This window comes from Nicotiana tabacum, chromosome 21, assembly GCF_000715075.1.
Source record: "Nicotiana tabacum cultivar K326 chromosome 21, ASM71507v2, whole genome shotgun sequence".
In the NCBI taxonomy this organism is placed as follows: domain Eukaryota; kingdom Viridiplantae; phylum Streptophyta; class Magnoliopsida; order Solanales; family Solanaceae; genus Nicotiana; species Nicotiana tabacum.
Genome location: NC_134100.1, coordinates 78,045,826 through 78,057,532, shown reverse-complemented (window position 1 = coordinate 78,057,532; position 11,707 = coordinate 78,045,826). Strand labels below are relative to the sequence as shown.

Here is an 11,707-nt window from a genome sequence, read left to right as displayed (position 1 = left end):
CAGGGCTGACCTTTGAAGCTTATATCTCGTAATCTATAAGGAGTTGGGAGATGAACAACAAATTAAAGTTATAGCCCTTTGGGTATAGTTTTCATAAAGTCAAACCATTTATCATTTGGAGTTTTGTACAAAATGTTATGACCATTTTACTAAAGGCTGTCTCAGAAGAGTTTGAAAATGACTTTTGAAGAATTTGTTCATCGCAAACGCGAGTGGAGTCTCGCGAACGCGAAGAACAAACCCCTGGGCAGCAGAATAAAGTCCAAATTTGTGTCATTCTTCCATTTTTGGAACAAGGAAGCTCGGGTGAGGCGATTTTTCGGGAGTTTTTCAAGGAAAACATTGGGGGTAAGAATTTCTAACTTGATTTTGGTTAAGTTACATGAATCTATTGTTGTTTTTATAACTAAATTAGTGAATTGGGTTAAAATATTTAGAAAATCCTCTTGGTTTAAATTTAAGATTTAGAGGTCGATTTATTATTGAAATTCGATAAAATTGGTATGGTTGAACTCGTATCGGAATGGGTGTTCGAATTTTATGAAAATTATGTCGGGTTCCGAAAGGCGGGTCCCGCGTTGACTTTTGTTGACTTTTTAGAATAAAATTTTAAGTCGACGTATTAATATTCAGAATTGTTTCCGATGAATTTTAATGAAGTTATACAATTAATTTGGATAGATTTGAGCGGTCCGGAGGTCAATTCAAGCAAGAAGGCGATTTTTGAATATCAGCATAACTTCAAAGAGGTAAGTGTCTTGCTTAACCTCGAGTGGGGGAATTACCCCTTAGGCATCGAGTCTTATGTGCCATTTATAAAATATGAAAAGCCGTGTACGCGAGGTGACGAGTACGTACTCGGCTTATATGTGTAAATTTGTATTGAGTTAAAGTCTTGAGCATATTGTGTGGTAAATTAGATAATTGTTGGTATATATTTAATCATCTAATTGTCGTGCCTAAATCCTTGTTGTTGTTGAATCTGTTGTTATATGACAATTTGATGTGATTGTTACTTGATTATTTATGTAATTCCGTGAATTTATTGGCTTGATAATTATTGGAATTTAATTTCATTATGGATTTTTCCTCTGCAGATAATTAATTAAATGAGCTTAAGAAGAAGTATTTATATAATTATTGAAAATTTAAATTTAATGAAGACTTTGCTTTATGTTGAGTAATTTCTATCTCTATTGATTGTTTTTGGGTGTTGTACACATTGTGTGGAGCTTTTGGCTATTTGTTGTGAAATTAATTGACTTGGTTGTAGCTTTGAAATTTGGTTGTGGCCATTGGGCAAATTGTGATATGAATTGATTTTGTTATGTTGCTGTGATAATTTCCCTTGTAAATTGTTGTGTTGTGCGAGTTGTTATTTTGGGGAGATAAGGGTGGCATTTCACTGTTGATATTATGTGGTTATAAGGGTGGCATTTCACTGTTGTGTTTGTTGGAATATTGTCTGGGCGGAGCGATAAGGGTGGCTATAGGAGCGATAAGAGTGGCAATAGGAGCGATAATGGTGGCTATTGGTATTGTCTGGGCGGAGCGATAAGAGTGGCTATAAGAGCGATAAGAGTGGCAATAGGAGCGATAAAGGTGGCTATTGTCAGGGACGATATGTGATGATGTGGGGTTGTGGTGTTGATGTTTTTCATGTGATGTTGTGATTTTTTCGTGTTTATTTTTATACCTAGTGCAATTTGTCTTGTTGTTGATAAATTAATAACAATCTGATTTATGTTGAAATTGAGAGCCTGTGGCTATGGCCAGGCAGATTATAAAATGAAATGTGGGCACAAGGTGCCGTGAGTAAATAATGAGAATATTTGGCATATGAATTGTCCGTGCAGTTGAGATGTGAAATGTGGGCACGAGGTGTTGTGATGAAATGATAATGATATTTGGCACGTGAGTTGTCAGTGCAGTTGTGATATGAAATGAGGGCACGAGGTGCCTGAAAAATATAATGATTTAATTATGGGCACGAGGTACCGTGAAAACATGAAAAATGGGCTGAGACCCGTGTTTACGAAAAATATATTTTTATGATTTTGAAATGAGGTGTCACATGGTGACTTTTAATTGAAATAATTATATTAAAAATATTTATTTGGAAGAATTTTTATTCAAAAAGAATTATATGAAAGAATTGTATTTGAAAGATATTTATTTAAGAAAATTATTTTTGAAGATATTTATTGAAAGAATCTTATATTCGAAAGATGTTTATTTGAGGAAATTATATTTGAAAAAGAGTTTTATTCGTAAGAATTATGCGTGAAAGATATTTAATTGAAGAACTTGATTTAACTGGGTGTAAATGTATTTATCAATTGTTGAGCGATATTAATGGTGATTTTATTGTCTTACTGTGCACATCACTAGTTGTTTTATGTTGCCCTTATTGTTATTTATTTCCTATTATTTTGTATATTATATTGCACATGTTATTAGACTAGTGAGTGTCTTGACTGTACCTCGTCTCTACTCCACTGAGGTTAGTCTTGATACTTACTGGGTACCGACCGTGGTGTACTCATACTACACTTCTGCACATTTTTATGCAGAGCTAGGTATTGGAGACATCGGACTTGAGGAGAGTTAAAGCGGGATCGTAAGGATTCAAGGTAGAGTTGCTTAGTCGTCGCAGTCCCTTGGAGTCTTTTTATTTCATTGTACTGTTAATTTGTAATCAAACAATATTGTATATTCGGTCCTCGTGATCATTCCATGTATTCAGTTAGAGTTCTTGACTCAGTACTACCAGTCTTGGGAGGTTGTATATTTTAATTATTTCTGTTGTTAGTTTTTTTTAAAAAAATAGCTCCAAAAATGTAATTGAAATCGGCTTACCTAGTCTTAGTGACTAGGTGCCATCACGACGTCTGTGGTGGAATTTTGGGTCGTGACACATGAATCACCAAAATTTGAGGCCAAACTTTTAACAAAAGAGTATCATAGCCTTCGGGGTATTTGCATATATACCCACTTTTGGGGTCACCATTGAAGTTATACCCGCATTGTACAAAACTTTACAAAGTATACCCGCTCGGATATGAAGTAGTTCAATATTTTTAATACAACTTTAGATTTCGAATTTGAAGTTCTCATATCTTTCAATTGCAACTTTAGAAATTCAAATCTTAAGTAGTTCAAGCTCTTCAATACAATTTCAAATTTCGAATCTAAAGTTCTGAAACATAAACTTGTTTTTCAAATTTCAACAATCCAATACACGATTCAACACCCAAATCTACTCCAAATGAGCTCAAATTTGAAACATAACTTTCAAATATCATAAAGAACAAATTTCAATCATCAAATTGCTAAAACAACAACAAATTTACCAAACTCATTTTGTAACGAAGAAGAAGAAGAAACCCTAAGCACAAAGAAGAAGAAAGTAACCGTGACGAAGAAGAGAAAAATGTATGTATCTGAAGTTACTAAAAAATTGGGTATCAGTTAAACTGTTTTTAAAAAGTGGATACAAATTCAATCGGTGGCGCAAAACTGAGCGCCACATGAATATTTTACCTTCAGATCTCTTGAGAGGAGTCTAAAAGCTTAACAATTGGATCTTCTATCTCAGCCCAAGTAGTAGTAAGTTAAGATTCTTCGTTAGTTAGAATATCTTATTATTACGGTATATCTTAGATTTTTATTTTTATAATTGGCTTTATCACACCAACGTTGTAGCTAATGCGTTAAATATAAAAATTAAATGACTAGAAATGGGAGCGAAAAATTTAGTAAAATTAATCAAAATTAGCATCATTATAGTGAAAGGAAAAAACTAATCATGAAAAAGAAATTATTACTTGAGTATACTGTTATACAGAGGTAGTTTTATGAAGAATATTGTTGCTATTGGCACCAACGCACAGCTTGTTGTATTATATTATTTCTAATTAATTCTGTAAGAGTTAGTTAAACTAAGTATCAAAATGCTTTGTTACAGATGATCACAATTGTTGGACTTAGGTCTAAAAGTAAAATAATTTTTACAATTTTTTCTTATATTTGTAGAAAAATAACGATATGAGAACAACTCGATAGGCAAGATAAATGTCACAATTCAAATTACAGTGTTAAAAATGAAAGTCATAGCCAATTAAACGGAGACATCCTATGTCAAACTAATATTAAAATGGTTTTGAAAAATTCTTGATTATGCGTTAAAAAGAAACAAAAGAGACATTTTTTCTAAATCTTATTTTATTTTTCTTAAAGAGATACTTTGATTAGAATCCTAGCTAGCCTTTTTTGGCATTTTAACATTTTATTTAACCCGGTTTAGAAATTTCAAATTTCAAAAAAAGACTAACGGTCGTCTCTTTCATCATATGGAGAAATCAACGTTCTTTCAAAAGGAACTTTCATATCTCTCTCTCTCTCTCTCTCTCTGAAAATTTAAAAGCATTGAATCCCTTTTCCCCCTCTCTTTTTCAGTGTATTTGATTACCACTTCTCTTTTCATTTCAAAAACTCTTACCCTTTATCAAATGGAACTTGATGAGTGGCAAGATCCACTTCTTATTACAGACGTTTCTTCCCAACAACAAGAAGAGCAACAACTATCACTAATTAACTCTCACAAATACTGTAAGAGACTTGTTTGTACAGACACTGGTGTCAAATTTTACATGGGTTTGTAGCTTATTCTCATACTCTTTGTTCTCTTAATTACTCCTTATTTGGCAGACCCCTTTTCGTCATTGGATGTTTCAAGAAATACACTGATGGGACTGAAAGATTCTACTAGATGTACCCCCATCAAGATTGAAGGTAATTATGCACTCCCTTTTAACAATTCTTGAAAAAGAAAGCTATCCGATTGGCTAAGCTCCCACTATGCTGTGGATTCGGGGTAGGCGACCTTACCTTACATTTCTACGAGAGGATGTTTCCGCTACTTGAATCCGTGATCCCTGGCCACATACAGACAACTTTTACCATTGCACCAAAATTCCCTTCTTTTGACATATCTTGAAAAGATTGATATTTTTTTTTCTAATTTATCTTATGTTATGTGCATTGATTGTTTTTTAGAAGGGATTAATGCTGAAAATTTCAAGGACCCAGTTGCAGAAAGTGTAATTAATGGTGGGAAATTCATAAAAAGATTTGATTTTTCTTTCTTTATCTTAGGGTTCTTCAAGATTTTGAATTGATCCCTTTGCCTCATTGCATGTTTCAGTGCATACATTGATGGAAGATTCTAATTTATGTACCCCAATCAAGATTGAAGATAATTTTGCACCCCTTTTTTAAAACAATTATTGAAAAAGATTGAGTTTTTATAATATTTATTTATAGTATTTTTATGTGCATTGTTTGTTTATTAGAAGGGAATAATGCTGAAAATCTCAAGGATCCAGTTGCAGAAAGTGTAATTAATGGTAGGATATTTTACAAACACTTGATTTTTTTTTATTTCTTTATCTTAGGATTTTCAAGATTTTGAATATTGATCAAGGTGATTTGTTTCTTGAAATTTTACTAGGTAGAGATATGTTGGGATTTTCATTAACATCTCCTGATTTAGTGATCTGTACTGGATCACCGGATATTCCACGACGAAGCTATGGAGATTCACCCGAATTTCTGAAGGGTTGCTCTATTTCTCTAGAAAATGGAATTAAGGGATCTGAACAGCCCCCAGTTATTACAAAGGATGAAGATTTGTGCCTGCATTTTGAGCTTCCTTCTCTTTCAGTGCCTATAGTTAGCATCAGTTCTGAGAGTGGCATTCAATTTTCAGACGATAAATATTCTCCGCAAAACAACTCAGTAGAGGTTCAAGTCTTTAATCGCTATTCATTATAAAAGAGAAAAGCTGTGGCTAAAAAGCATTAGAAGCTTGGACTAATATGCTTGTTTTTGCTATTATTCAGGTAGATCAAAGGCTTCAATTAGCAAAAGTGTGTCACGAAAAGGAACTGAAAGAAGCAAAGTGGCCAGTGGAGGAACTTAAAAGGGAGAATGAACTAAAATGCAAAGAATGTGCTGAAGCATGGAAGTCCTTAAAGGAGCTTCAGAATGAGCTCATGCGCAAGTCAATGCACGTTGGATCACTTGGTACAGAAATTACTTTGCATTAACAGAACTGCTTTAAACTTTTGCAAAACAAATACTATACTGATATTGCTTGCCTCCTGTAGCTTTTGCAATTGAGGGCCAAGTGAAAGAAAAGAGCAGGTGGTTTTCATCCTTGAGAGATCTGACGAGGAAATTGAAGGTAATTTTGATGCTTGTGTCATATGCTTCTTGTATCCAATAAGTAAAGATGTTGATTTTCTTCCAAATTTATTTTGCAGATTCTGAAAATGGATCAAATTAAAGTATCTGAAGAAGCTTTATTATATAAGCAGCAATTACTAGCAGATTTTGCAGACATGAGCTCTACCATTCAGTCCAAATGTAAATCTTTTTGTAGATACTGGTGTTCGGTTATGTTAGAAATAAAACTCCTTTTTTAACTTTGTAATTCCTCTCATTATGATCATAGTAAAGGAACAAGTTGAATTGCATGAAGATCTCAAGATCAAGTTCGTCAAGGGTGCTAAGGAACGGAAGGAGCTTTATAACAAGGTTTTGGATTTAAAAGGTAGGGGATAAGTAAATTACAACACTTATAAGAGCAATTAGTTTATTATCATATGCTTGTTTTTTGACTCTATTGGATTGCTTCAGGGAACATTAGGGTCTTTTGCCGGTGTAGGCCTTTGAATGCCGAAGAGACAGCTGCAGGAGCTTCAATGGCGATTGACTTTGAAGCTGCAAAGGATGGGGAACTCACTGTGAAGTCTAACGGCATGTCTAAAAAGACCTACAAGTTTGATGCCATTTTTAGCCCCCAAGCCGACCAAGGTAACTAAATCTTTTTTTTAAGTGAAGACTAGTGCTAGCAATCCCTTTAACTAAGGAGCTTTGTGCTAAGCTTAAGAATGCTGCGGGACTAAGTTCAGAATAATGCTAGGCTTTTACTTTAACTAAATTTATAATTGCTGTCAACAAGTGATTTTTGACTATAATGGTCTTTTAAATCCAAGGAATGTAATCTGCTCTCAAGAAAAAAAAAGGTTCATGGAGTTAGCAAAGCATCTATTTTGGAGGCATTCCTTGAACTAAAACATAATGATTTGATTAACGTCAGTCAACAACAACAACAATAACGTCCCCAGTGTATTTGCACAAGTGGGGTCTGGGGAGGTTAGTGTGTACGCAGGCCCTACCCCCTACCTTGTGCAGATAGAGAGGGTATTTTCCAATAGCCCCTAGCCTTAAGGCAAGCATAATCACAGCAGCAAGAAAAAGAAATATAGTAGTGAAAAAGACATGGAAAGAAGCAGTAAGAACGACAGCGAGATAGTAACAAAAACCAAAGCCGGAGCAGCATCAAGTAGTAATAGAAGTCTGGGAGTAAGACAAAACAAGAATAATACTAAAAATTCATATATTGATACCCAAGCAAGAATCAGTTATTTTAAATTCTTTACTGTATAAGAAAATCTCTTACATATAAATATATAAATCTCATAAGTAAGAAATTATGGGAAACTCCTAAAGATCAAAAAAAGAAACAGAAATATGGAGCAACTCTTTTCCGTCACCATGTAACAGCTTCTATAAATATATCAAAAGTTATTGTGTCTAAATAAAAAAGGGCAGGCCGATGCACAAAGCATTCCACATTCATGCAAGGTCTGGGAAGGGTCGCACCCAAGAGGTGTGATGTGGACAATCTACCCTAATGCAAATACTTGTGGCTGCTTCCACTGCTCGAACCCGTGATCGTCACACGAAGACAACTTGACCGTTGCTCCAAGGTTCCCCTTCTTATTGTGTCTAAATAGCACTGTACAAAAAAGGCTTCATAATATAAGATGCAGCAGCCGTAATCGCCTAAATAACCTGTATAGGAACCAATAACTTCGTTGGTGTGTCATTTTCTCCCTATTCACATGATTTCCTCTTGCTTTTTACAATAGCTGAAGTTTTTGAGGATACTGCTCCCCTGGCAACCTCAGTTCTAGATGGGTACAATGCCTGCATATTTGCCTATGGCCAGACTGGTAGTGGCAAGACATTTACAATGGAGGGCACAGAAGAAGCTCGAGGGGTCAATTACCGGACTCTTGAGGAGCTATTTCGCATTATTGGCGAGCGAAAGAACACAGTTCATTACGAAATATCAGTAAGCGTCTTGGAAGTATACAATGAGCAGATCCGAGATTTGCTAGTTTCAGGATCTCAACAAGGCGTGAAAAGGTAGCTATAAAATATTTGCTCACTTTGTTTAGAAGCTAGATGGAGTTATACAATTTCATGTTGATCCCGTGATTTCGTTTTAGGCTTGAAATAAAGCAAGTTGGAGAAGGAATGCATCATGTCCCAGGACTAGTTGAGGCCCACGTGAATAATATGACTGAGGTTTGGGAAGCCTTACAAACTGGTAGCAATGCGAGGGCAGTTGGATCCACCAATGCAAATGAGCACAGCAGCCGATCACATTGGTTTGTGCATCATAAGTTATGGAAGGTTTTCATTTGTTTACACATTATGTCAACAATTACTAATCAGGTAAATTTTTTTTTTTTTTTTATGTGTGTGTAGCATACTTTGTGTAATGGTAAAGGGGGAGAATTTGCTAAACGGGGAATGCACAAGAAGCAAACTGTGGTTAATTGATTTAGCAGGAAGTGAGAGGATAGCAAAGACAGAAGTACAGGGTGAAAGGCTAAAAGAAACCCAAAATATAAACAGATCTCTTTCTGCCCTTGGAGATGTGATATCTTCACTTGCAACAAAGAGTCCGCATATTCCATTCCGGTACTTGCAATACTCATGTGCAAATTCTCAATTTATTTGGAGAAATATTTTGCTCTCTGATTTTCTTTTCTTTTCTTTGTCTAATAGGAACTCGAAACTTACTCATTTACTCCAAGACTCACTAGGTATTTCCCTTTGACTTGCTTGAATCATGAACCTCAGAAGAAACTATAAACAACAAAGATTTGATAAGGCCTTCTAATTTACAGGAGGAGATTCAAAGACGTTGATGTTTGTTCAGATCAGTCCAAATGAGAGTGACTTGAGTGAGACTCATTGCTCATTAAATTTTGCAAGTCGAGTTCGAGGTATAGAGCTAGGTCCAGCAAAGAAGCAAGTGGATAGTATGGAGCTCCTGAAATACAAACAGATGGTAGTGTAAATTTCTCTCTTGAAATTTACATCCCTTTGTTAAAATTTCCACCGAACTAATCATTTTCCTGCCTTTTGGAAATTTTATTTACCTTGACAGGTCGAAAAGGGAAAACAAGACATGAAGAACAAGGACTTTCATATGAAAAAGATGGAGGATACAATTCATGGTTTGGATATTAAGTTGAAAGAAAAGGATATGAAAAACAAAAATCTTCAGGACAAGGTACGAGTTGGAACTCTTAACAGATATGTGAAGCAAATTATGTGAAGTTTGTGTGGTCATATGAGTATTTAGCTAATTAGTCTTATCAATATGATGTGCAGATTAAGGAACTAGAATCACAACTTCTTGTGGAGAGAAAACTTGCTCGACAACACGTGAACTCTAAAATTGCTGAACAATTTCAGCAACAGCTTATTGAACAACAGAATGAGAAACAAGAAGCTGCACCAATGAGGCCACCATTTGCGAACAAAATTTCTGTTCAAAAGACTTATGATGAAAATAAGGATCCACCAATTAATACTACACGACCGCTTACTGAGAACAATTTCCACAAACTCTCTATGGCTCCTGCTACTGTGGATTGTCCTTTTAAGCAGAATAACCTGACAGAAAAAGAAAACAATCCAGATATTGATGAACAAGTAGTTGTTCCGAAGAGGAGTGGGCGAGCTTCTATGTGCCCGATTGCAAACAGGATTTTGCCTGCACCTGCTCCACGCCGTAACTCTCTAGTTCCACTGCGCTACGTAGCACCTGTAACCAAGTTTCCTCCTTCACTTTTACCATTGAGATCAATACAAGCAGAGGAGACGGAAGATGCTGAGGGGGTCGATTCAAAGTGCTTACCTGAACCAACATCACAGTGTAGTCCTAAAGAGCTTAAGAGTGTGAGTAAGAAACTAAACAGTGTCTTGAGACGAAGCCTTCAGAAGAAAATGCAGTTCAAGTCTCCACTGCAGCAGTACATAAGAAGAGTTGGTGTGAATGTGGGCGCGGAGAAAGTTAGGGTCTCCATTGGTAGCAGAGGAAGGATGGCTCACAGGACGTTGCTTGGTAATGCGATAAGAGTTCCAAAAGAAAATCAGCAGAAGCAAAGATGGAATATTGGAACAGCTGCAAGAGCAGTTCTATGATTCTGTTTCTTTACTTCCTTTCTTCTTGGTTTCTGTTCATAACAAGGGCTATGCTTCTTCCTTGCACACGCAGCAACACGTAGCGAAAACAAAACAAAAAAAATATATAAGAAAGAAATGGTCTGTTGATTTGTTTGGATGATGCTTATCATCTGCTGAAAGTATTTGGAATTGTTTGATTGGTGTAAATGCTTAAAAGATTGGTGTAAATGCTTGAAAGATTTCTTCTCTTATGCATTGATCATTTGAATAATGCATGCAACTCGCATTGACAACATATTCGCATATTAGCTGAAAACTCTCTCATAATGGAAGCTTGTAACTATTACACCCTTTCTGAACACTAATGCTGCATTTCTCCACTTACTTCTAAGAATAACTCTCACCGTGTGATTAGTACTTTAATTATTAGCTAGTTATTCTTTGAACTTCACCAACTTGAACAAACATAGAACGTGAGTACCAAAGAAAGAAGTAGGCCAAAGTCATGCATGCCTTTGAATAGCATTATTTTCGTTCTCCTAGTAGTTTCTATAGGTAAGGTCTACGTACACACTAGACTCTCCAAACTCCACTTATATGATTATATTGGGTTTGTTGTTATTGTTGGTTATAATCAAAATAGCGGCCAAACTAATTATAATGGAACGTTTGTTACCAAACTATTGCTTGTTCACTAAAGAGTCACATATTTCTTCCGATTCAGCATGTTTCGCAATTAGCACTATCTAAAAAGTGAAAAATGAGCTCATTTTGACTCCAGTTGCCGGTACAGCAGGGATCATGTTAGAACTATCTGATATTGTTGAATCTCTTCTTGTCATTTAATAGTAATTGAAAGTTGGTATTCTTATTGCATTAGGTAACGATCCGGCCAATCGTTTTGTGTATTTGAGTCCTATTCCCCTATTTGATGCTCCCCGTATGTGTATTTCTTGTTATGTGACTTGCGGGGATGAATGATTTGGTTTCGGGAAGGTTTTGGGATGAATTAAAACACTTAGTTCCATGTTGGAACTTGAAAGCTTAATTACAAGAGTTGACCAATATTTGACTTTTGTTTAAACAACCTCCGCATTTGAATTTGGATGTTCCTAGGTTGATTTGGCTCTAATTGGCGAAAGTTTAAAATTTGAAGGTTTAGAAAGTTCATAGGTTTGACCGGGTGTCACGTCCCAAAATCACACCTCAAGGAACTGATGACGCCTAACCGAACTTGCTAAACCAGCCAACTCGAAGATAACAAATAAAGTTCACTTTTATTATTTAACATGGATATATAACATCAAAAGATGAAAATAGTCTCGAAATCAGTGATAATATCTGATAAAATCACGAGCAAGGCCTAAAC

The 11,707-nt window shown here is 35.5% G+C and overlaps 1 protein-coding gene across 3 annotated transcripts; it reads left to right on the top strand.

Moving 5' to 3' along the window:
• Nucleotides 1-4,377: 4,377 nt before the first annotated feature.
• Nucleotides 4,378-10,609, top strand: LOC107817321 (kinesin-like protein KIN-14Q). 3 transcript variants are annotated; one of them, XM_075242262.1, is made up of 16 exons: nt 4,378-4,611; nt 4,711-4,794; nt 5,355-5,408; nt 5,513-5,805; nt 5,904-6,087; nt 6,171-6,247; nt 6,327-6,429; nt 6,518-6,616; nt 6,703-6,879; nt 8,001-8,280; nt 8,364-8,525; nt 8,626-8,841; nt 8,929-8,966; nt 9,051-9,214; nt 9,314-9,439; nt 9,541-10,609. In XM_075242262.1, exons 1-16 carry the CDS (start codon nt 4,512-4,514, stop codon nt 10,354-10,356), a joined length of 2,973 nt encoding a protein of 990 aa, XP_075098363.1. In that variant the 5' UTR covers nt 4,378-4,511; the 3' UTR covers nt 10,357-10,609. The 3 variants fall into 3 exon arrangements, with proteins under 3 accessions (XP_075098363.1, XP_075098364.1, XP_075098365.1); XM_075242263.1 differs by having other exon boundaries at nt 4,390-4,611; nt 5,358-5,408; XM_075242264.1 differs by lacking the exon at nt 5,355-5,408 and having other exon boundaries at nt 4,390-4,611.
• Nucleotides 10,610-11,707: the final 1,098 nt, after the last annotated feature.

Coding starts and splice junctions, on each gene's coding strand:
- LOC107817321 (XM_075242262.1), top strand. CDS start 4,512: ATGGAACTTGATGAGTGGCAAGATCCACTTCTTATTACAGACGTTTCT. Junction 6,088..6,170: donor AATGCACGTTGGATCACTTG/GTACAGAAATTA, acceptor TGCCTCCTGTAG/CTTTTGCAATTGAGGGCCAA. Junction 6,880..8,000: donor TAGCCCCCAAGCCGACCAAG/GTAACTAAATCT, acceptor TTTTTACAATAG/CTGAAGTTTTTGAGGATACT.